At 39.8% G+C, this 25,243-nt stretch overlaps 1 protein-coding gene across 1 annotated transcript in view; it reads left to right on the forward strand.

Annotated features, from left to right (window-relative positions):
• The first annotated feature begins 5,715 nt into the window (after positions 1–5,715).
• LOC307135118 (uncharacterized protein) overlaps positions 5,716–25,243 on the forward strand; it is a 38,901-nt gene continuing 19,373 nt past the window's right edge. Inside the window, exons 1-3 of the mRNA XM_079831309.1 lie at positions 5,716–5,827; positions 11,395–12,260; positions 13,884–15,830. Of these exons, the coding sequence (XP_079687435.1) occupies positions 11,416–12,260; positions 13,884–15,830 (2,792 nt within the window). The 5' untranslated portion in view covers positions 5,716–5,827; positions 11,395–11,415. The remainder of the gene's footprint in view (positions 5,828–11,394; positions 12,261–13,883; positions 15,831–25,243) is intronic.

The following is a 25,243-nucleotide window of genomic DNA, read 5'->3' on the forward strand; positions in this document are numbered from 1 at the left end:
CCCGATGAGGTCTATATGTGTACCGAGTTTCATACATGTACGTGCAAGTGTGTTTGATATATGGACCAAGTTTTCAGACCCCACTTTAGGGGGCGCTGTCGAGCCCCCCTGCCACGCCCGGGTACCAGCTTCAGCCCGGCTCTGATGGCCGCGCATTCCGACGCCTGTGCGAAGTTTCAAGAGTTTTCGAGCATGTTAAGTGCCCCAAAAGTACCCGAGAAGTCGAAAAAAAAAAAAAAAAAAAAAAAAAAAACAAAGAATAAAGCTGCGAGCAGCGATGTCGGGCCCAAGCCGGTGGCACCGCCACCCCGGTGGCATCAGTTTAACTGTGCACGGCAGGCAATAGGCATTTAAAATGGGAAAACATAAAAGGACTATGTCAAAGTCATCTGAATTCACCACATTAACTGCAGCAGTTGGTGCTGCTATGACCACAAACCACAACAGCCACATCTATGAGATCAATTAAATTTATATGAATTTCATGTCAGATTATGTCAAAGGTCAAATTGGAATGAGTTCAGAATACCATTCGAATGCTGATGTTGTTTTATTCTAACACTTCTCTTCATGTGTTTTTGAGCTACCTTAGCTACCGTTTGTGCACCAATCTTATGCACCATAAAACATGCTTTCATTTCAATATGGGTGGTCCAATAATTTTTTTTAATAAAAAATTTATAAATGGAGCCAAATCACAGAAACTGCAAAGATGATTTTAATATCAGTGTCAGGTAAGAGTAAGATGCGTGTCTACATTTTATGGAAGTTTATTATAAATAGCCACTTTTATAAAATCATGTGAAATTTATGTTTTAATACATTTATATTATATCAGTAAATAATTAATTTAAAGACATGTGCATCATACGTGATCTTGGCAAACACATCACATGACGTTTTTATTTCAAGTGATAGTTATTTGTGATAGCCTATATGAAAGGGTTAAATTATGATCAAGAGAGAAAGTCACACACACACACACACACACACACACACACACACACACACACACACACAATGATAGAGTGAGAGTGAGGGGGAGGGGGAGGGGAAGGACTGAGAGAAAGGCACACACACAAACTCACAGGGTAAGAGAGAGACCCCCCCCCCCCCCCCACACACACACACACACAGATAGAGAGGGGGAAGGGGAAAGACAGGCAGATGGCATTCCATAGACTTAATGGTTTGTATACTGTACAAACTGTACATTCTATCCCCCTACACTACCCCTAAGCCTACATATCGCACACACACACACACACACACACACACACACACACACCATAGCTGTCAACCCTCCCGTTTTTTCCGGGTTTCTCACGTATTTTAGCTCTTTTCCCGCTGTCTTCCCGTTTTAGTATTTTCCCGTAAAATATCCCGTATTTTTACGTTCTGATTGTGTTAACTCAGAACATGCAACTATCTGGTTTAGTGCCAGAAGACGCGAATGAGAAGTCGCGCGCACTGTGAGAAAATTTTCCGTGCACTCATCCAAGAGCGCGCACACGTCTCTCAGCTCGCAAATATTGAGTTCTCTTTCAAGTCTTGCTCTTGAACGGACAAACTCACGCAAAAAGTATGTCAACATATTGATGAGTATTCTAGCAGACATAGTCTGTATATGGCTTAAGTAAGCTTTATACAGTCCAGAAAAGTCGACGCATATCCGAGGTCTTAAAGGGGCAAAAGCCTTTACTGCTGTCTGTTTAATGTCAAACAAAAGACAAGGGCATCACTCACTGCACTTGATTGAATAACTTTTGTAAGTTTAATAGGATTAATCTTTAATTTATACAGTCATATATGCAATGTTATTTTACATTTGATCAATTTCTGTAACTGAAAACTAATGTTAGACGTACCTGAAAAACCTGAAAAGCATAGTTTATTTTATTAGTATCTTTGCTCGATAGTATTTATTTTTACTCTATGAAATTTACTCTTTATTTACTTTAGTATTTACTCTATGAAACATTAATGACGTTACATTACAGTATAACTGAAAGCTCCCAATTTCAACATTTATTAGGCTTTAAAAAACAACTTTTAATTTAAGTGAACTTAAAAAAATCTTTACATAAACCCAAAATAATAAATGTTATATTTACCCATGGCCTTCCCTGTTATACAGAAATGTAATAGTTATCAAACCTTCCTTAACTGCATAAATAATAAATGAAATATAGATGAATCATCATTAAAGCTACAATTTTCTCTGTTCCCGTTGTTCTTTGATGAAACATTAATGACAGGCATCATCAGTGCTACTGTCACTTTAAGAACAACCGCGGATCTCACGCGCGGTCCCGCGCATCTCATTTCCTCACAACTCTTTAAAGTTCATTTAAGACGTTATTTAACTAATTTAAGACTCTAATATGAGAATACTCAAAATCCTCTGTGTTATTGTTTGTTCAAGAGCAAAAGAGAACTCGATGTGAGCAGGAAACTGACGCGAGTCTATCTATGCATCGAGTGTGTGTGTGTGTGTGTGTGTGTGTGTGTGTGTGTGTGTGTGTGTGTGTGTGTGTGTCTGTCAGTGTCCCTTGATTAGCTGACATGAGACGCATCCACACAGACAGGACACTGACACACACACATACACACACACACAGACAGGACACACACACACACACACACACACACAGACAGGACACTGACACACACACACACACACACACACACACACACACACACAGACAGACAGGACACTGGCATACAGCGCGCTCTCTTGTGTCTTGTCGCGCTTGGAAGCATTTACATGAATAGGAGCGTGATCATGTAACGCTAAGCAAAAATGGATATAAAAACGGACGCTGTGTTATTTGCGTTAAATATTTTTAATGCGTTAAGCTTCCGTTTCACGTTGACCGAGTTTGGTGGAGATTGAATAAATCACCTACGAGGAGAACGTAAAAACTCAGACCCTGAATTATACAAATATTCACGTTCAAACAAAAACTTTCTGTGAAAAAAGACACTTATAAACAGACACTTGGGTTGTCCTGATACTGTACTTCAAAATGTAATAGTGTAAAAATTGCCACAGAATAAAGTAATTGTTCAAGATCTATTGGTAACTCATAAAAATAATGTCATATTTGCATAAACTGTCACTACCGTATATATCCAGACACTAGCACATTAAGATAAGCTATGAAAAAAATCATGTTCCTCTGCCTCTTTCTGGTTAAATAATGTTTATAATAATTGTTAATATAGCATGCTATATTAACTATTCCAGGTTATTTATGCATAGCATAAATAATAGTTAGTATAGCATGCTATGCCACTTTCATCAAAACATATTACAAAGCTATAGCAATCTCATGTCATTCCGTCTGTTCGGAAAAAAAGTTGCACTAACTGTTCGTTACAAGCAGCATTTGCCGTCAGGCAGGTAACGATAGCTAACATAAACATATTTTTGCTAGCCTACCTGCTGCAAACTTACACTTTTTTCGTACAAGACAAGTAGAGCTATTTTATCCAGTGTAATTTATCACATACCACTATCTTGTTTTTTCTTATCCTCCTCTTCCTTTCTCTTTTTTCTTTTCTGGCTTCCTGAAGCATAAAATTCCGCTTAAAATCCGAAGATTTTGTATTTTGCCGCAGCAGAGATCGCGTGGTTGGCTGGCTGCTGTCAGCGACTTCTGAGAGGGGCCCCTTAAGGGGGATCCCGATAACAGTGTCATTGCACTTTACTGCATTGACTATCAATGGGGCGCTCACACAGTTTGTCGTTTCATTTTATTCTTAACCTGTCGCTGTCTTGGGGCCCCAGGCCAGCTTGATGCCCCAAGCAATTGCTTGGTTTGCCTGCCTTGTCGCGACGGGCCCGCACACACACACACACACACACACACAGACAGGACACTGACACACACACACACACACACACACACACACACACACACACACACACACACACACACATAGGACATTGGCATACAGCGTGTTCTATTGTGTCTTGTCGCGCTTGGAAGCATTTACATGAATAGGAGCGTGATCATGTAACGCTAAGCAAAAATGGATATAAAAACGGACGCTGCGTTATTTGCGTTAAATATTTTTAATGCGTTAAGCTTCCGTTTCACGTTGACCGAGTTTGGTGGAGATTGAATAAATCGCCTACGAGGAGAACGTAAAAACTCAGACCCTGAATTATACAAATATTCACGTTCAAACAAACTTTCTGTGAAAAAAGACACTTATAAACAGACACTTGTAGAAAATAATGTGAATTTTTTTTTTTATATAAATTTGAACTATGTCAGTAAATAATGAATTTAAAGACAAATGTGTCAAAAGTGATCTTTGCAAACACAGCACATGACCTTCTGTAAAGCACATGTATAGAAAACACACTCTCTCTCCTCTGTTTTAAAAAAAGAGTTCTGTCTGAATGTGTATATGAAATCACGGCTGTCAGGTGAAAAGAATTGTAACTCAAATGTCATTTAGAAAATTAGTCCTGTATGAGTAGTGATATAGTGTCATAGTTCATGTCCACATTAACCACTACGTTGTAATACCAGTGTAATACCCATGTCATCATACACATTTGTGTCCTCATGAATCACATTAACAAGCACACATACAGAGAAAGGGAGTTTCAAAAATAATACAACACTGCCCCCTTTTGGTGATAGAGGGGAGGGCACACACACAGCCAAAAACATTATTAAACTTTGACATGTGGCCATGGCAACATTATTTGAAATATCAGGAATTCATTCATATGTCTCTATCTGTCATGTTTTCACATTATACTGATGAAGTTTGAAGTCAATTGTGTGAAAATAAGATGGTGATTCAAAGCATTTTTGAAAGTGACACACTTCCTGCTGCCAGTTGGTGGCGCTATAACTTTGACTCACAAAAGTCATATCCATGCGATCGGCTTCTTACAACGAACACACAGCTGAAGTTTCATCCAAATCAGTCAATGTTTGCACAAGTTATTACACACTTCCTGTTTCCCTTTTCTCGCCATAAATTCGTTGCTTCGCCACGGCCAAACCATTTGAGATATCAAAAATCCGCTCGCAATTTAGCATCCTGGATATGTTCTCTTCATGCTGACCGAGTTTGGCAATGATTGAAACAATGGCCTCGGAGGAGTATATTAAATTCCAGAGCATGCGTTTTCCGAACAACCCATAATAGCTCACTTCCTGTTGGGCTGACGCATAACTATGAGCACGAAAGTTGTTCGGCCCGATGAGGTCTATATGTGTACCGAGTTTCATACATGTACGTGCAAGTGTGTTTGATATATAGACCAAGTTTTCAGACCCCACTTTAGGTGGCGCTGTCGAGCCCCCCTGCCACGCCCGGGTACCAGCTTCAGCCCGGCTCTGATGGCCGCGGATTCCGACGTGTGTGCAAAGTTTCAAGAGTTTTCGAGCATGTTAAGTGCCCCAAAAGTACCCGAGAAGTCGGAAAAAAAAACAAAACAAAAAACAAAGAATAATCCTTAGGGGAACAATAGGGCTCTGCGCCCTTTGGGCTTGGGCCCTAATAAGAATCCTAAGGAAAACAATAGGGCTCTGCGCCCTTTCAGGCTTGAGCCCTAATAATGAATGACATCTCCAGTACAGGAGGAGGCGCTAAACACATTTAACGAGCGACTGAACACTAAGAGCAGAAGAAGAGAGATGGGCGGGGTTTATGTGTTGTTGACACCTGAGGCCTCCTGCGCATGCGCGTTCTGAGGAAACACCTGAGAGTCCAAACCGAGAGGAAAGACTCGATTCTGTCGAGATGTAAAGTCTCATTTCCAGGAGTTAAAAACGGCCATAAATATCACATTACGGTAAGTTCATTCATCAGCTTCTGATATCATGTCATATTATTGTGCAGTGTTTTCTGTGTGTGATTATATTAAACTCAATCTTTACAGTTTAACGGCCATTTTAGGAGTTGTGTCGTAAAGTGAGTTTATAAACAGAGCCGCTCAATAAAGACTGTGTTTTAATAACTAGATCAACTATCACTTCTTACTTCTCGGATTCATATGAGGACAATCCACCTTTTTATCAAACAAACTTAAATGTTGTGAGCAGTCTTGAAGATAAAACCGGCCTGACTTGTTAAACCAGTGTAAGCAGTTTCTGCCCCTGACAGAGATTATAATGAGATCAGCTCTAGTGTTTCTGCTTTAGTTCAGATTCATCTACAGATTCTTTACAGTCTGAAGTACACAAAGGGGGAAATGTGGACATTTAAATGAAATAGGAAACGAGAACCCATCAATATTACACAGAGACCATCAATATTACACAGAAACCATCAATATTACACAGAAACCATCAATATTACACAGAGACCATCAATATTACACAGAAACCATCAATATTACACAGAGACCATCAATATTACACAGAAACCATCAATTTTACACAGAAACCATCAATATTACACAGAGACCATCAATATTACACAGAACCATCAATATGACACAGAGACCATCAATATTACACAGAGACCATCAATTTTACACAGAACCATCAATATTACACAGAGACCATCAATATTACACAGAAACCATCAATATTACACAGAAACCATCAATATTACACAGAACCATCAATATTACACAGAGACCATCAATATTACACAGAACCATCAATATTACACAGAACCATCAATATTACACAGAGACCATCAATATTACACAGAGACCATCAATATTACACAGAACCATCAATATTACACAGAGACCATCAATTTTACACAGAACCATCAATATTACACAGAACCATCAATATTACACAGAACCATCAATATTACACAGAGACCATCAATATTACACAGAGACCATCAATTTTACACAGAACCATCAATATTACACAGAGACCATCAATATTACACAGAACCATCAATATTACACAGAACCATCAATATTACACAGAACCATCAATATTACACAGAGACCATCAATATTACACAGAGACCATCAATTTTACACAGAACCATCAATATTACACAGAGACCATCAATATTACACAGAACCATCAATATTACACAGAACCATCAATATTACACAGAACCATCAATATTACACAGAGACCATCAATATTACACAGAACCATCAATATTACACAGAACCATCAATATTACACAGAACCATCAATATTACACAGAGACCATCAATATTACACAGAGACCATCAATATTACACAGAACCATCAATATTACACAGAACCATCAATATTACACAGAACCATCAATATTACACAGAACCATCAATATTACACAGAGACCATCAATATTACACAGAACCATCAATATTACACAGAACCATCAATATTACACAGAGACCATCAATATTACACAGAACCATCAATATTACACAGAACCATCAATATTACACAGAGACCATCAATATTACACAGAACCATCAATATTACACAGAACCATCAATATTACACAGAACCATCAATATTACACAGAACCATCAATATTACACAGAGACCATCAATATTACACAGAACCATCAATATTACACAGAACCATCAATATTACACAGAACCATCAATATTACACAGAACCATCAATATTACACAGAGACCATCAATATTACACAGAGACCATCAATTTTACACAGAACCATCAATATTACACAGAGACCATCAATATTACACAGAACCATCAATATTACACAGAACCATCAATATTACACAGAGACCATCAATTTTACACAGAACCATCAATATTACACAGAGACCATCAATATTACACAGAACCATCAATATTACACAGAGACCATCAATATTACACAGAGACCATCAATTTTACACAGAACCATCAATATTACACAGAGACCATCAATTTTACACAGAAACCATCAATATTACACAGAGACCATCAATATTACACAGAAACCATCAATATTACACAGAGACCATCAATATTACACAGAAACCATCAATATTACACAGAGACCATCAATATTACACACACCAAGTAAAGAAAACGCAAAAGCATAAACGGTTCTTGAAAAAGCTTACCAACTCTTTTTCAAAAGTATGACAAATTTCTTTCAGGTGAGGTTCAAAGTAGTGTTGGGCGAATTTTCCAATCGCCATATTGTCAGCCTGTGAGATCGCGATACACGATCTTATCGCGTCTGGCGGAGCAATTACCATATTCCCTCAAATAAAAACCGGGGCCTTTATTTACCTGAACTGCAGAAGGTCACCATTTTTTATTTGAGGCAGGCTTTAATAGGGGCAGGCCTGTATTTCGAATTCCATCTATTTGAAAAAAATAATTGTTTTAAATTATCGTTCCAGAGGACAGGGGTGGTTTCAAAGGATTGCAAATGCAATGCAATTTTTTTTTCATTTTATTCATTTTTAGAATTTAATAATTTATTTGTAATAAACATTTTAAGTGGCCCATTAAAAAGTATTATTTATAAGTTGAATTATGTTTTTAAAACATACATGAGGTCATATTGTGACTGTTTCGGTGTGTGCGTAGAGCGGTAATATTTCCTCCAGTGAAGATCAAGCGCCTTTCTGGAGATTCAGTCATTTCTGAAGCTCATTCCGCTCAGCACCGCACGCTCAACCCAGAACTCCCTTTGTGACATGCTGGATCAAATATAGGAATATCTGAAATAAATAGTAAGGGCTGCCCATAACTAAAGTTTTTTTTATTTTCTAGTAGCCTAGTTGTTCATTTAAGCCGTTGATCACGCTGCGCCGCCGCCTCCATGTCATTGTCTGTTATAGGCTATTTGCTTATTATTTATTAAATCCGGGCGGTTCATGAGTGAAGCTCCGCTTTGCTTTGCTCGCATGCTCTGGTAAGTTAGGCAGGTTTTTTGTGTTAATTTTTATTTCCTGTCGCTGTACAAGCTCGTTTATTGTATATGACTGTGTAAATTTGAAAAATGTGATTTGCAAAAACTGTGAAAAATGTGATTTGTGTGTGCTGTTTAAACGAGTGTTCTCACCGATATATTTGTTGTTCTTTCGTGTTTTATAGACTCAATATAAACACTAAAATTCCGTTATTTTACTAACCCAAGTACACTGTTAGACATTACCGCAATTTTACAGTTACACTGCAAAAAAAGTCCAGTAAAATACCATTTATATTATTTACGGTTAGCTACTGTAATATGCACTGCATTATGGGTATTTTTAATGAAATTTACATTAACTTACTGTATATGGGAATTTGCAGTATTTTACTGTTTACGTAAAAGCAGTAGTGCTACTGTAAACGAAGAATACACACACACACTGGATTTTTAAAAGTTAAATAAAAACATGTGGATGGAAGGATGTAAAATGAGTTCTTTGTGGGAGACAAAGAAGTAATTTTTATATTCAGTATTTTCTCCTACCCTTTTCACATTTTCGGGTTTCTCAGAGCGGAAGTCGTCATAGTTAGGTTTACTTTTATAGCGGTGAATGAGAGAATACATTAATTATATATTTTTTGTGTGCCCATTTGCTCAAATAGCAAAAGAAAAACTCCACAATAGTTATTTCACAACTTTCAAAAAGAGGGAAAAAATAGAGTATAAAGTAAATAGTGATTTGGAAATGTTTCCTGATAATATGAAAAAACTATGAAAATAAGATATCATTCAAATATTTGTGGTAAGATTAAAAAAATAGATAAAATAACACTTTTATTTATTCATCAAGGATGCATGAAATTGATCAAAAGTGACCGTGAAAACATTTAGTGTTACAAAAGATTTACATTTATTAATGCTGTTCATTGAACTTTCTATTCATCACAGAATCCTGAACATGATCTGTGTTCAACACTGATAATAATCATAAATGTGTGTTGATCATCAGATCCTCATATGAGAATGATTATTGAAGGGTCATGTGACACTGAAGACTGGAGTAATGATGATAAATTCAGCTTTGATCACAGGAATAAATTACACTTTACTATATATTCACATAGAGAACAGCTGATCTACACTGGAGTGTGTGTGTGTGTGTGTGTGTGTGTGTGTGGGCATTTTTTTGTGAAATATCAGGACACAAATGTGTATAATGACACAGGTATTACAAAAAGAGGGTGAAATATGGGGACGTTCCCCATGTCCTCACTTTTCAAAATGCTTATAAATCACACAGAACAAGGTTTTTTTCACAGAAAGTGAACTGCACAGTCTCCTGTGATGGGTAGGTTTAGGGGCAGGGGCAGTGTGTGTGTGTGTGTGTGTGTGTGTGTGATGGGTAGGTTTAGGGGCAGTGTGTGTGTGTGTGTGTGTGTGTGTGTGTGTGTGTGTGTGTGTGTGTGTGTGTGTGTGTGTGTGTGTGTGTGTGTGATGGGTAGGTTTAGGGGCAGTGTGTGTGTGTGTGTGTGTGTGTGTGTGTGATGGGTAGGTTTAGGGGCAGTGTGTGTGTGTGTGTGTGTGTGTGTGTGTGTGTGTGTGTGTGTGATGGGTAGGTTTAGGGGCAGGGGCAGTGTGTGTGTGTGTGTGTGTGTGTGTGTGTGTGTGTGTGTGTGTGTGTGTGTGTGTGTGTGTGTGTGTGTGTGTGATGGGTAGGTTTAGGGGCAGTGTGTGTGTGTGTGTGTGTGTGTGTGTGTGTGTGTGTGTGTGTGTGTGTGTGTGTGTGTGTGTGTGTGTGTGTGTGTGTGTGTGTGTGTGTGTGTGTGTGTGTGTGTGTGTGTGTGTGTGTGTGTGTGTGTGTGATGGGTAGGTTTAGGGGCAGTGTGTGTGTGTGTGTGTGTGTGTGTGTGTGTGTGATGGGTAGGTTTAGGGGCAGTGTGTGTGTGTGTGTGTGTGTGTGTGATGGGTAGGTTTAGGGGCAGGGGCAGTGTGTGTGTGTGTGTGTGTGTGTGTGTGTGTGTGTGTGTGTGTGTGTGTGTGTGTGTGTGTGTGTGTGTGTGTGTGTGATGGGTAGGTTTAGGGGCAGTGTGTGTGTGTGTGTGTGTGTGTGTGTGTGTGTGTGTGTGTGTGTGTGTGTGTGTGTGTGTGTGTGTGTGTGTGTGTGTGATGGGTAGGTTTAGGGGCAGGGGCAGTGTGTGTGTGTGTGTGTGTGTGTGTGATGGGTAGGTTTAGGGTCAGTGTAAGGGGATAGAAAATACAGTTTGTACGGTATAAAAACCATTACGCCTATGGAATGTCCTCACATTTCACAAAAACAAACAATGTGTGTGTGTGTGTGTTTGGAGAACAGGAGCCATGTTTTACTGACACATCACACTCCTTGTTTGCCTAAAACATTCAGACTGAGGTTGAAGTGTAGAGGGAATTATTTATTATCATCTCATCGCAATTATTCATACTACAGTATTCTCTGCATCTTTAAAGGATAAGTAAAGTAAAATCAATGGATATTATTGTCAAATATTCAATAATGTGTGATTTGTCCTATGTGTGTCCATATGCAGGTCTGAAGTCAGTTTGTCATTATGGAGAACAGAGGGAGCAGCTGTGTGTCTGTGAAGAGTGACATATCCATGAGTAAACCTCCTGGATTCAGTGAAGCCGTGACCTCTGACCCCAGCTGTGTGTCTCTGAAGAGTGACATATCCATGAGTAAACCTCCTGGATTCAGTGAAGCCGTGACCTCTGACCCCAGCTGTGTGTCTCTGAAGAGTGACATATCCATGAGTAAACCTCCTGGATTCAGTGAAGCCGTGACCTCTGACCCCAGCTGTGTGTCTATGAAGAGTGACATATCCATGAGTAAACCTCCTGGATTCAGTGAAGCAGTGACCTCTGACCCCAGCTGTGTGTCTCTGAAGAGTGACATATCCATGAGTAAACCTCCTGGATTCAGTGAAGCCGTGACCTCTGACCCCAGCTGTGTGTCTCTGAAGAGTGACATATCCATGAGTAAACCTCCTGGATTCAGTGAAGCCGTGACCTCTGACCCCAGCTGTGTGTCTCTGAAGAGTGACATATCCATGAGTAAACCTCCTGGATTCAGTGAAGCCGTGACCTCTGACCCCAGCTGTGTGTCTCTGAAGAGTGACATATCCATGAGTAAACCTCCTGGATTCAGTGAAGCCGTGACCTCTGACCCCAGCTGTGTGTCTCTGAAGAGTGACATATCCATGAGTAAACCTCCTGGATTCAGTGAAGCCGTGACCTCTGACCCCAGCTGTGTGTCTCTGAAGAGTGACATATCCATGAGTAAACCTCCTGGATTCAGTGAAGCCGTGACCTCTGACCCCAGCTGTGTGTCTCTGAAGAGTGACGGATCCATGAGTAAACCTCCTGGATTCAGTGAAGCCGTGACCTCTGACCCTGTGTGAGTGTAAACTTGTAGTCAGTGATATAAAGGGAATATTCAGGCATTATTGACTCCTGTTATCCTGTTATTCTCACTGTTGTTTTTAGGGATACGCAATATATCGAAATATCGCAAATGTTCATATCGCAAGGGCACACAATATCTGAATGATTTTAATAGGCTACTTCAACATTGTGAAAAGTGTATGTTTTAGGTCGACGCATATAGCAGAGAATACACTGCGCACACGACTGTTACTTATGTGACTTGCTTGACGTTAAAAATAGTTATTGAACACAATATCTTGCGAAAAACAACTCCTTGAAGTCTCGTGCCTCTGACACACACACCGAAACATACGCACAAGCCGTTCTTTTTTCGTGTTTTGTTACACACTCGAACTGTCAATGCTTCCTTTTCCCAGAACCGATGCTTTCTTTTCCCAGAAAGAATGTGAAACAACACACAAATGATATCATTCTGTTTTTAAATATTTAAAAAAATATATAATTTAAATAGATTTTACACACTTAAAGCAATATCGTATCGCATATTGAATATCGCATTTTTAATCAATATCGCACAGCCCTAGTTGTTTTAATGCCGGATGACCTTCTTTCTTTTTCTGGCCACAAAAGGTGAAATGTAAAGATGCTGATGCTCCTCATATAATGACAGTGAATAGTGACCAGCTTCAAGATTTACACAAAAGATGCAAAAGTATCCCAGAATGCTGATCTCTGAGGTGAATATCTCTGTGGAGTTCTGGTGTTTATGGACTGTCATCTGACAGCCGTTCTGGAGATATTCACCTCAGCGAAGAAAGAACTCACACTTTAAGGGTTTTAGACGTGTGTTTGTGTCTTAATTCATCTTGATTTCTCAAAATGCTTTTCCTGCCTCACAGCAGATCAACAGACAAGGCCAGGAAAGTCTGATGGGATCATTTTTCTAAAGCTTGAAGCTGGTCAGTATTTACTGCCATTATACAGACGAACACGAGCAGGACATTTATCAACATTTCTCCTTTTGTGGCCTGAAAAAGAAAGAAGATCATAAGCCATTAGAACAACATCAGGATGAGTAAATAATGACTGGATTCTCATGTTTGGCTGAATTTAACGGGTCCCTTTATCCCTTTAACTGCTCTAGTGTAACTTAGAGATGACATTTAATATGAGACTCAGAAACACTGAACACACAGAGAGATGAGTTCGGTTTTTATTTCTGATTTCACCTCAAATCTGTGGACAAACATTCAGTGATGAACTTTGACCCCAATGTCCAGATATAAGACACTTATTGTCTGACAGAATCTCTGGTGTCAGATTGAGGATGAGGTTTGGGTTTCTTCATCATCTCTTAAAACTCTTAGTGAGTTTGTTCCTGGTCTCTGTCACCTTGAGCTGCTCGCTGGAGGATTGAAAGACACGCTTTTCCTTTTCTCTGTGTTTTTCTACTTCTCTGTTTTCTGTGAAGCTGCTCTGGATCAATGAGCATTGTGGAAAGTGTTCAACTGAAACTGACATGAATGCATTAATTACACAGAAAATACAAGATTGATCTGTTTTGATTTGCTGCATAATTTAAGTTTAAATTTCATTTACATTTATTTATCGTTCTTTGTTGTTGTTTGATCAGAGTGGATAGAGATGATCCGACTGGAGATTCTCCTCAACCAATGAATGATGAGCTCCAGAGAGTCAAAGACCGACACAAAACCAGCATGAAGAACAAGTATGAGAGATTATTTGAGGGACTGAAACTCCAGGAGAATGAAGCCCTCCTGAACAGGATCTACACACAGCTCTACATCATAGAGGGAGAGAGAGGAGGAGTGAATGAAGAACATGAGGTTTTACAGATGGAGAAAACAACCAGAACACAACACTCACAAGACACTCCAATCTACTGCAATGACATCTTTACAGCCTCACCTGAACCAGGACGTGAGGAGAAAGAGCAGATCAAGACTGTTCTTACTAAAGGCATCGCTGGAATCGGAAAAACCGTCTCTGTGCAGAAGTTCATTCTGGACTGGGCCGAGGGAAGAGCCAATCAGGATGTAGATTTCATGTTTGTGCTTCCATTTCGAGAGCTGAACTTGATCCGAGATCATCAGTACAGTCTTCACAGACTTCTGCTGGACTTTCATCCTGAACTTCAAGATCTGGACTCAAGGATTTATGAGGAGTGTAAAGTTGTGTTCATCTTTGATGGTCTGGATGAAAGCAGAATCACACTGAGGTTTTCAGACGCTCAGGAAGTTTCTGGTGTGACTGAGACTTCATCAGTGGATGTGTTGATGTCAAAGCTCATGAAAGGAGAGATGCTTCCCTCGGCTCTCATCTGGATCACCTCCAGACCAGCAGCAGCCAATCAGATCCCCTCCAAATACATCAACCGTCTGACAGAGATTCAGGGATTCAATGAGCCTCAGAAGGAGGAATATTTCAGGAAGAGAATCAGGGACAAGCATCAAGCCAGCAGAATCATCTCACTCATCAGAAGAGCAAGAAGCCTCCACATCATGTGCCACATACCCGTCTTCTGCTGGATCTCATCCACTGTGCTTCAGAAGCTCCTGGAAGAAGATCTGAGTGCGGAAATCCCTCAAACTCTGACTGAAATGTACATCCACTTCCTGCTGATTCAGATCAACATGAGGAATCAGAAGTATGAAGAGAGAGATCCAGAGAAACTCCTGCCGTCCAACAGAGAAGTGATTGTGAAACTTGCTGAAGTGGCTTTCAAACAGCTGATGAAGGGCAATGTGATGTTCTATGAGGAGGACCTGAGAGAGAGCGGCATAGACGTCACTGACGCCGCAGTGCATTCTGGGATCTGCACTGAGATCTTTAAGGAGGAATCTGTGATTCATCAGAGGAAAGTCTACAGCTTCATTCATCTGAGCGTCCAGGAGTTTCTCGCTGCTTTCTATGTGTTTTACTCTCATGTGATCAAGAACAAGAAACTACTGCAGGAATTCAGATATTACTGGCCTGGAGAATACCCTGTGCAAAGACTCAGATCTTACTGGTCTGATGAAGACTCTCTGTATGATCTACTAACATCAGCAGTAGATAAAGCCCTCAGGAGTGAGAATGGACGGCTGGATCTGTTCCTGCGGTTCCTGCTGGGCGTCTCTCTGGAGTCCAATCAGAGACTCTTACAGGATCTACTGACACACACAGAGAAAAGCTCAGAGGACATCAGGAGAATCACACAGTACATTCAACAGAAGATCAAGAGTCTTAAGTCTGAAGATTATGCACCATATGTAGAGGGAATTGATATGATACGCCAAAAAGATCTAAAACGATATGAACTCTCAGCTGATCAGTCCATCAATCTGTTCCTCTGTCTGCTGGAAGTGAAAGATCAGACTCTGTCCAGAGAGATTCAGGAGTTTGTGAAATCAGACAAACACTCAGAGAAGAAACTCTCTCCGTCTCACTGCTCAACAATCGCCTACATGCTTCAGATCTCAGAGGAGCCGCTGGATGAGCTGAACCTCAGGAAATACAACACATCAGCTGAGGGCAGAAGAAGACTGATACCAGCTGTGAGCAACTGCACAAAAGCTCTGTGAGTGTTAATTATTCACTAATGAAGAATCATGTTTAATAATGAATCAGCACCATTTGCTAAATGAGAGGTTTTCTCCTGAATAACAAGCTCAGAGTCTTAAAGGGCTCATGACGTGCCTTCTCATTATTTTAATGTGGAAATGAAGCAGTCAGTCAAGTTAACATTATTTAGGAAATGGATTTACACTCTAATCAAAACTTATAGACAAACACGATAAATGTAACCATTTAAAAGAAAAAAACATGTTTTGTTAGAGCTTTTGTAGCAAAGGCGCCGCCATCTTGCAGAACTATAACCTGTGACGTCACGGGGTTGGTTGACGCTGTTGGTAGGGGTGGGCGATATAGCCTCAGTTATATCACCATATTTCAAGAATATTTGCCATAATGATATTTATGACGATATAGAAAAACATATATATGGAACAAAGTGTTATTGGTGATTGCAGCAGCATTTATTAGTGCAAACACACACACACACACACACACACACACACACACACACACGTACACACACACACTCTCACACACGTACACACACACTCTCTCACACACGTACACACACACTCTCTCTCACACACGTACACACACACACTCTCTCTCACACACGTACACACACACACTCTCTCTCTCTCTCACACACACACACACACACACACTCACACATAGCACAAACACTCTCTCTCACACTCACACACACAACACTCACATACGCAGACACACATATACACACACACTCTCTCACACACACACACACACACCTCACTCTCTCTCTCTCTCTCTCTCTCTCTCTCACACACACACACACACACACACACACACACACACACACACACACACACACCTCACTCTCTCTCTCTCTCTCTCACACACACACACCTCTCACACACACACACACACACACACACACACACACACCTCACTCTCTCTCTCTCTCTCACACACACACACACACACACACACACACACACACACACACACACACACACACCACTCTCTCTCACACACACACACTCACACACAACACAAACACACTCACACACACAACACTCACACACACAACACACACTCACACTCGCATGCACACACTCACACACACTCACACACTCACACACAGAGTACACACACACAGCACACACACACATGTTGGGTTTTCATGTTTAATGGGGACTTTCCATAGGCGTAATGGTTTTTATACCGTACACACTGTATATTCTATCCCCCTACACTGCCCCTGCCCCTAAACCTACACACACACACACACACACACACACACACACACACACACACACACACACACACACACACACGGTCACTCTCACACACACTGTCACTCTCATACACACTCACACACATACACACACACTCTCTCTCACACACACACACACACACTCACACATAGCACAAACACTCTCTCACACTCACACACACACACAACACTCACATACGCAGACACACATATACACACACACACACACACTCTCTCACACACACACACACACCTCACTCTCTCTCTCTCTCTCTCTCTCTCTCACACACACACACACACACACACACCTCACTCTCTCTCTCTCTCTCTCTCTCTCTCTCACACACACACACACACCTCTCACACACACACACACACACACACACACACACCACTCTCTCTCACACACACACACTCACACACAACACAAACACACTCACACACACACACAACACTCACACACGCAACACACACTCACACACAGAGTACACACACACAGCACACACACACACACATGTTGGGTTTTCATGTTTAATGGGGACTTTCCATAGGCGTAATGGTTTTTATACCGTACACACTGTATATTCTATCCCCCTACACTGCCCCTGCCCCTAAACCTACCCATCACACACACACACACACACACACACACACACTGCCCCTGCCCCTAAACCTAACCATCTCACACACACACACACACACACACACTGCCCCTGCCCCTAAACCTACCCATCTCACACACACACACACACACACACACACACACACACACACACTGCCCCTGCCCCTGCCCCTAAACCTACCCATCTCACACACACACACACACACACACACACACACACACACACACACTGCCCCTGCCCCTGCCCCTAAACCTACCCGTCACAGGAGACATTCTGCATTTTTACATTTTCAAAAAACATCACTTAGTCTGATTTATAAGATGTTTTCCTCATGGGGACCTAAAAATGTCCACACACACACACTCTCTCTCTCTCTCACACACACTCACACTCACACAGTGTGCACACACAGACACACACACAGACACACACTCTCTCTCTCACACACATTCACACTCACACAGTGTGCACACACACACACACACTCACACAGAGTGCACACACACACACACACACACACTCCTTCCTTCCTTCGGAAGCAAAAGCTTGTTATGTACCCACCCCTTATACAGCCATTCAAAATTCCATTATATATTTTTCTATATATACTATATCTTCATAGCACAATAAACATAAAACAAAATGTTTTGCTTTTTGCAAAATAAAGAAAACAAACATGATGCGTGATCTGCAGCCTCTCTCTCAAAGACATTCATTCAGATAGTCTTCAGAAAAGGACCTCTAGCTTAGTGAATACTTGTCTCGCAAACATGAGACATATGTCTAAAGAAACACTGAAATGTCAGGTTTTAAACAATGTAAACCAAATTGAAAACAAATATGCTTTGTTTATGTAATCTGTGAAAAGAGACTGATGTCAGTCCCCCGCGAGCCACTTCATTATCCGCTAATGCGACCACGCCCACACAGAGTGCGCTCTTTCAGATTCAAAACTGACGATCCCTCATCAACGCCCACATCAACTCATACAAACACATCTAGTGAAGCGCTGTAACGTTACTTCAGCTACATCGTTTTGAGACTCATTTGAGCAGTAATCCTGGATTATTCTCCTCATGAAAAGCTATTCATTTCTAAGAGCAACTGACTGTAAGGCAGGTAAGTTATGTACGTTTTTGTTGCCCCTGGCTTGGCGTGCTCAGTTGGGGACACTAAATTTTTCTAAATTTTTCAACTAAATATCCAAATAAATCTAATTATTAAAGGGGCTAAATGTGTTTTTCTGAAATTTAAACTCGCGACTGACACCTGTGGCCAAAAAACAGCACTGCTCTTATTTTCTGCTCGCTCTCGCAGCGGTGGTGACGTCACATCCGCAGACAGCGCGGGAAAAGACGACCCGCCAGAAAATAGGAAAAATAGGATACAGGCTTATAGGTGCACCCACTGTGAGCGGACAAGGTGTCAGTATGCTCATCAGGAGATGTTTGAGTCATAAATGGTAAAATAAAAAGGCTATTGTTACGTTTATTTTGGGGAAAAAGTTGCATATAGCCCCTTTAAACTAAATTAACCATATAAACTAAATTACTGATCTAAAGCCCACACTGTCACTGTATGATAATTGAAATGAACTGATGACATCACCGTTTTCTCAAGAATGGCTATACGGCTGAATAAAATTATGTTGCATTATTTTCCTGTTTAACTCTGTAAAGCTGCTTTGAAACAATCTACATTGTTAAAAGTGCTATATAAATAAGGTTGATTTGACTTGACTTTATTCTGTTACCATCTGACGTATTTTGCTTCATATTGATGTTTGAATATTATAGCCTAATGGTATTTTTTTTTATTTAAAGGGGTGGTAAAACACATTCTTTTGAAGGCTTGATTGTGTTTGTGGGGTGCACTGTAACATGTGTTCATGCTTCGTTTTTAAAAAAATTGCATTATTTTTCATATATTTGACCTTTATTCTACACTGCTCTGTCCCTCCTTGTAAAACGGTCTGATGCTTTCCGGGTTGTATGAAGCCAGTCCCTCAAAAATACGCGATGGGCTCAGATTGGTTAGCTGGCCCAGTGTGTTCTGATTCGCTAACCGCCTAGTGCACGTTTGTCGGAAACGCCACGCCCCTTACCTTTACTGGTAGACTGTGCTTTGGTCAGTATTAGAAACAATGGCGTCAATAAAACCATACCAATCTGAGCCCAAATCAGACCCAGAACATTTTCTCTCTCTCTCACACACACTCACACTCACACAGTGTGCACACACAGACACACACACAGACACACACTCTCTCTCTCACACACATTCACACTCACACAGTGTGCACACACACACACACACTCACACAGAGTGCACACACACACACACACACACACTCCTTCCTTCCTTCCTTCGGAAGCAAAAGCTTGTTATGTACCCACCCCTTATACAGCCATTCAAAATTCCATTATATATTTTTCTATATATACTATATCTTCATAGCACAATAAACATAAAACAAAATGTTTTGCTTTTTGCAAAATAAAGAAAACAAACATGATGCGTGATCTGCAGCCTCTCTCTCAAAGACATTCATTCAGATAGTCTTCAGAAAAGGACCTCTAGCTTAGTGAATACTTGTCTCGCAAACATGAGACATATGTCTAAAGAAACACTGAAATGTCAGGTTTTAAACAATGTAAACCAAATTGAAAACAAATATGCTTTGTTTATGTAATCTGTGAAAAGAGACTGATGTCAGTCCACCGCGAGCCACTTCATTATCCGCTAATGCGACCACGCCCACACAGAGTGCGCTCTTTCAGATTCAAAACTGAAGATCCCTCATCAACGCCCACATCAACTCATACAAACACATCTAGTGAAGCGCTGTAACGTTACTTCAGCTACATCGTTTTGAGACTCATTTGAGCAGTAATCCTGGATTATTCTCCTCATGAAAAGCTATTCATTTCTAAGAGCAACTGACTGTAAGGCAGGTAAGTTATGTACGTTTTTGTTGCCCCTGGCTTGGCGTGCTCAGTTGGGGACACTAAATTTTTCTAAATTTTTCAACTAAATATCCAAATAAATCTAATTATTAAAGGGGCTAAATGTGTTTTTCTGAAATTTAAACTCGCGACTGACACCTGTGGCCAAAAAACAGCACTGCTCTCATTTTCTGCTCGCTCTCGCAGCGGTGGTGACGTCACATCCGCAGACAGCGCGGGAAAAGACGACCCGCCAGAAAATAGGAAAAATAGGATGCATAGGTGTATAGGTGCACCCACTGTGAGCGGACAAGGTGTCAGTATGCTCATCAGGAGATGTTTGAGTCATAAATGGTAAAATAAAAAGGCTATTGTTACGTTTATTTTGGGGAAAAAGTTGCATATAGCCCCTTTAAACTAAATTAACCATATAAACTAAATTACTGATCTAAAGCCCACACTGTCACTGTATGATAATTGAAATGAACTGATGACATCACCGTTTTCTCAAGAATGGCTATACGGCTGAATAAAATTATGTTGCATTATTTTCCTGTTTAACTCTGTAAAGCTGCTTTGAAACAATCTACATTGTTAAAAGTGCTATATAAATAAGGTTGATTTGACTTGACTTTATTCTGTTACCATCTGACGTATTTTGCTTCATATTGATGTTTGAATATTATAGCCTAATGGTATTTTTTTTTATTTAAAGGGGTGGTAAAACACATTCTTTTGAAGGCTTGATTGTGTTTGTGGGGTGCACTGTAACATGTGTTCATGCTTCGTTTTTAAAAAAATTGCATTATTTTTCATATATTTGACCTTTATTCTACACTGCTCTGTCCCTCCTTGTAAAACGGTCTGATGCTTTCCGGGTTGTATGAAGCCAGTCCCTCAAAAATACGCGATGGGCTCAGATTGGTTAGCTGGCCCAGTGTGTTCTGATTCGCTAACCGCCTAGTGCACGTTTGTCGGAAACGCCACGCCCCTTACCTTTACTGGTAGACTGTGCTTTGGTCAGTATTAGAAACAATGGCGTCAATAAAACCATACCAATCTGAGCCCAAATCAGACCCAGAACATTTTAGTGAAGATGATCGAGCAGAACCTGTTCAGTCCTCAAGAGTAAAGACAGCGGATCTATAATGATCGCTACTGAATGGCACTTTTGTATTTTTAGAACGATTATAGCCAAATATCTGTGGCAAGAACTATTAACCCAAAACGAACACTAAACACTGGCTTTACTATAGTAGCCAAATCAAACACAGAACCATGTTTAGCATGCCTGTAGATAAACAATACATAAAAGCTCTAATCAAAGAATCATTTACACTAATGCCAAGTTCGCTGTTGAGATTTTAACGTTAGTGTTTGTAACGTTAGGTGTTCGTCAGATAACGTTAAGTATGAATGAGCATTTAACAGACTGGTTTGCAGAACAGTGTTGTCATCTGTTTACTTCCTTGCTACAACGTACAATTAACCTATTACAGGAAAACACATCTACGAAAAATAAATCAGACTTACAGGTTGTGGCCCGTAAACAGCTTCTGTTTGTAAATCCAGCTTTCAGGACAAGCCGAGGTGCAAATCCGGCATTGAACTCGCGAAGATTGTGCATGTTTTCCTCCGTGAAATGTGCAGCGGGAGGCGTGCCCGTCGTGCATTCACACTGAACCGCTCATGAATTGCAACGGACGAATATTGTCCATTATGTCACATTTTCCAGTCTTCTCCTCCGACCCCTGTCTGTCTCGTGCTTTATGATGGGCAGCATATATCTGAGACATGTTCCCCTCTGTCTCAAACACATGCATATAACATGCTGTATGTTAAACGCCCATCCCCAGACCTGCAATCCGGATGAAAATAACAGTGTTTTGTCGGCATTGCAGCAACACCACTCCTGCCTATACCACTATACCACAACAACAGCGATACAAAATGGCCTCACCCCCCCTTATTTAATATTCACGGAAGAGGGGTTTATGTAAATATTGAGGCTGGTGATGTCACCAACCCTGGAGGAATGTGTGTAGTCGCCTACTGGCCGTTTGCTGTAGTCCTTAGAAATGGATTTCTTTAAAAGCAAATATCTCCCTTTGCTTTAAACTTTGAACGTTGTAACTTTGCAGATGTTGTTTATGCTCAAGCAGCAACATTACACGCTAGCTAAAGTTAGAATAGTGAAATCGTGGTTTACCACCCCTTTAATATCAAAGTTTGTCAGAAATGATTCTGGAGTTTTGTTTTGTAGAAAGTGATTTTTTGTTTTGTAGAAAGGGAATTGCTTTCTTTAAAGTGAATTTCGTTTTGTATTAATTGTATCTTAATTTTAATTATTTATTATTTAATTTTTTTAGCATGAGACTACTTTTAAAAACATAAAAAAATTGTACAAAAAAATTGGAAAAATGCTTTTCTTAGTAATTTTTGTCTTGTTTCTAGTCTAAATATTTAAACATTCTTAAAGGGTTAGTTCACCCAAAAATGAAAATTCTGTCATTAATTACTTACCCTCATGTCGTTCGACACCCGTCAGACCTCCGTTCATCTTCGGAACAGAAATTAAGATATTTTTGTTGAAATCTGATCGCTCTGAAAGGCCTCCATTGACACAATGCACGGTTCACTATCAAGACCCTTTAAGGTACTAAAGACGTCTTTACTAAGTCCATCTCACTACAGTGGTTCTAAAATAACTTTATGAATCGGCGACAATAGGTTTTGTGCGCAAAAAAACCCTAAATAGCGTCTTACATAGTGACGACGATTTCAAAACAAATCATCATGAAGCTTCGAAGCGTTATGAATCACTGAGCCGAATGATGATTCGGATCGCGTGTCAAACCGCCAAACTGCTGAAATTTGGCGATTCAAACCGCTGAATCGACTCAGTGATTCATAACGCTTCGAAGCTTCATGATGATTTGTTTTTAAATCGTTGTCACTATGTAAGACGCTATTTAGGGTTTTTTTGCGCACAAAAACTATTGTCGCCGATTCATAAAGTTATTTTAGAACCACTGTAGTGAGATGGACTTAGTAACGACGTCTTTAGTACCTTAAAGGGTCTTGATAGTGAACCGTGCATTGTGTCAATGGAGGCCTTTCAGAGCAATCAGATTTCAACTAAAATATCTTCATTTCTGTTCCGAAGATGAACAGAGGTCTTACGGGTGTCCAACGACATGAGGGTAAGTAATTAATGACAGAATTTTCATTTTTGGGTGAACTAACCCTTTAAATCAAAATGCATTTACTAGATAAGTACAATTTTCAACTAAATAAGAAGAGCATTTTTTAAGTGTAGTCAAATCTTTTGATCATTTAAAATATAATAGGCCTTTGTTGACTACATTCTAAATAATTTATTCTGGAGTTTTGTTTTGTAGAAAGTGAATTGCTTTCTTTAAAGTGAATTTTGTTCAGAATAATTTGTATCTTAATTTTAATTATTTATTATTATTATTATTTTTTTAGCATGAGACTACTTTCAAAAACAAAAAATAGTACAAAAAATGTTTTTAAAAAATGCTCTTCTTAGTCATTTTTGTCTTGTTTCTAGTCTAAATATTTAAACATTCTTAAATCAAGATGCATTTACTAGATAAGGACAATTTCAACTAAATAAGAAGAGCATCTTTTTGCTCTCTCTGTCAGAAGCTCATTTATTATTCAGCTCATTATGTGGGCTATTATGTTCTTTTTTCATCTCAGGTGAGATTCCAGCATTATTCATTAGCTATCACGCCTCCTCACATACAGGCTTTGTGAATAAAAACTGTCTTACAAATTGTAAATTAATATATTGTTTTATGTGAATGAGTAGGCTCAATGATTCTCACATCAGTTTGAAGCAAAAACTCTAGGCAATAACTGCCATTGGTCAAAAGTCTTGTGAACACATATCTATTGTGTGTTTTGAGGCCTTAATTTTAAAACATTTTTTAGGGATTTTTTAAAAAACCTTGCATAAACATTTTTCTCTCAAAAAATACAAGCATGTACATACATGTTGCTCACATATTATGGTAGCCCAGTTTGTGCTGAAAAAAGTGTAATTACACTTTGCCATTAATGTGTTTATAAGCAACTGAAAAAAGCACAAATGTAAGAGCATGTCAAAACTTCCAAAGGGCCCCAAAACAGCTCAGACTCCTAGGGGTTGAACTAGAGAGACATTTGAGGTTTGTATGAAAGACCTCTGCGCTTTTGTCGAGTTTAATGTTTCATATATAATATAATATAAATGACAATGCTTATTTATCAAATTGTTGTCATTCACGGTTTACTGCTACACCAAAAATCTAGGGCTGTTGCCTTGTGTTGACACCATAGACAAGCTGCAGGCCATTTGAAGTTCATCCCTGGGCCGGACTTTGGACACACTTGTCATTCTATACTCGTAAAACATTCAAATGTCCAGACAGTCTTACTGGGTTTTTTTTGACACATTCATGATCATTACTTTTGCTGGTGTTCTGTGACAAGCTTTATGCATGCTCTTGAGTGCTTAATTTATATTTATATTTTAAGGCTCATTATTATGGTTTAGTATTTCTTTATAATCCAGAACAATGACGAA

Source organism: Gobio gobio (assembly GCF_949357685.1).
Source record: "Gobio gobio genome assembly, chromosome: 12".
Lineage (NCBI taxonomy): Eukaryota > Metazoa > Chordata > Actinopteri > Cypriniformes > Gobionidae > Gobio > Gobio gobio.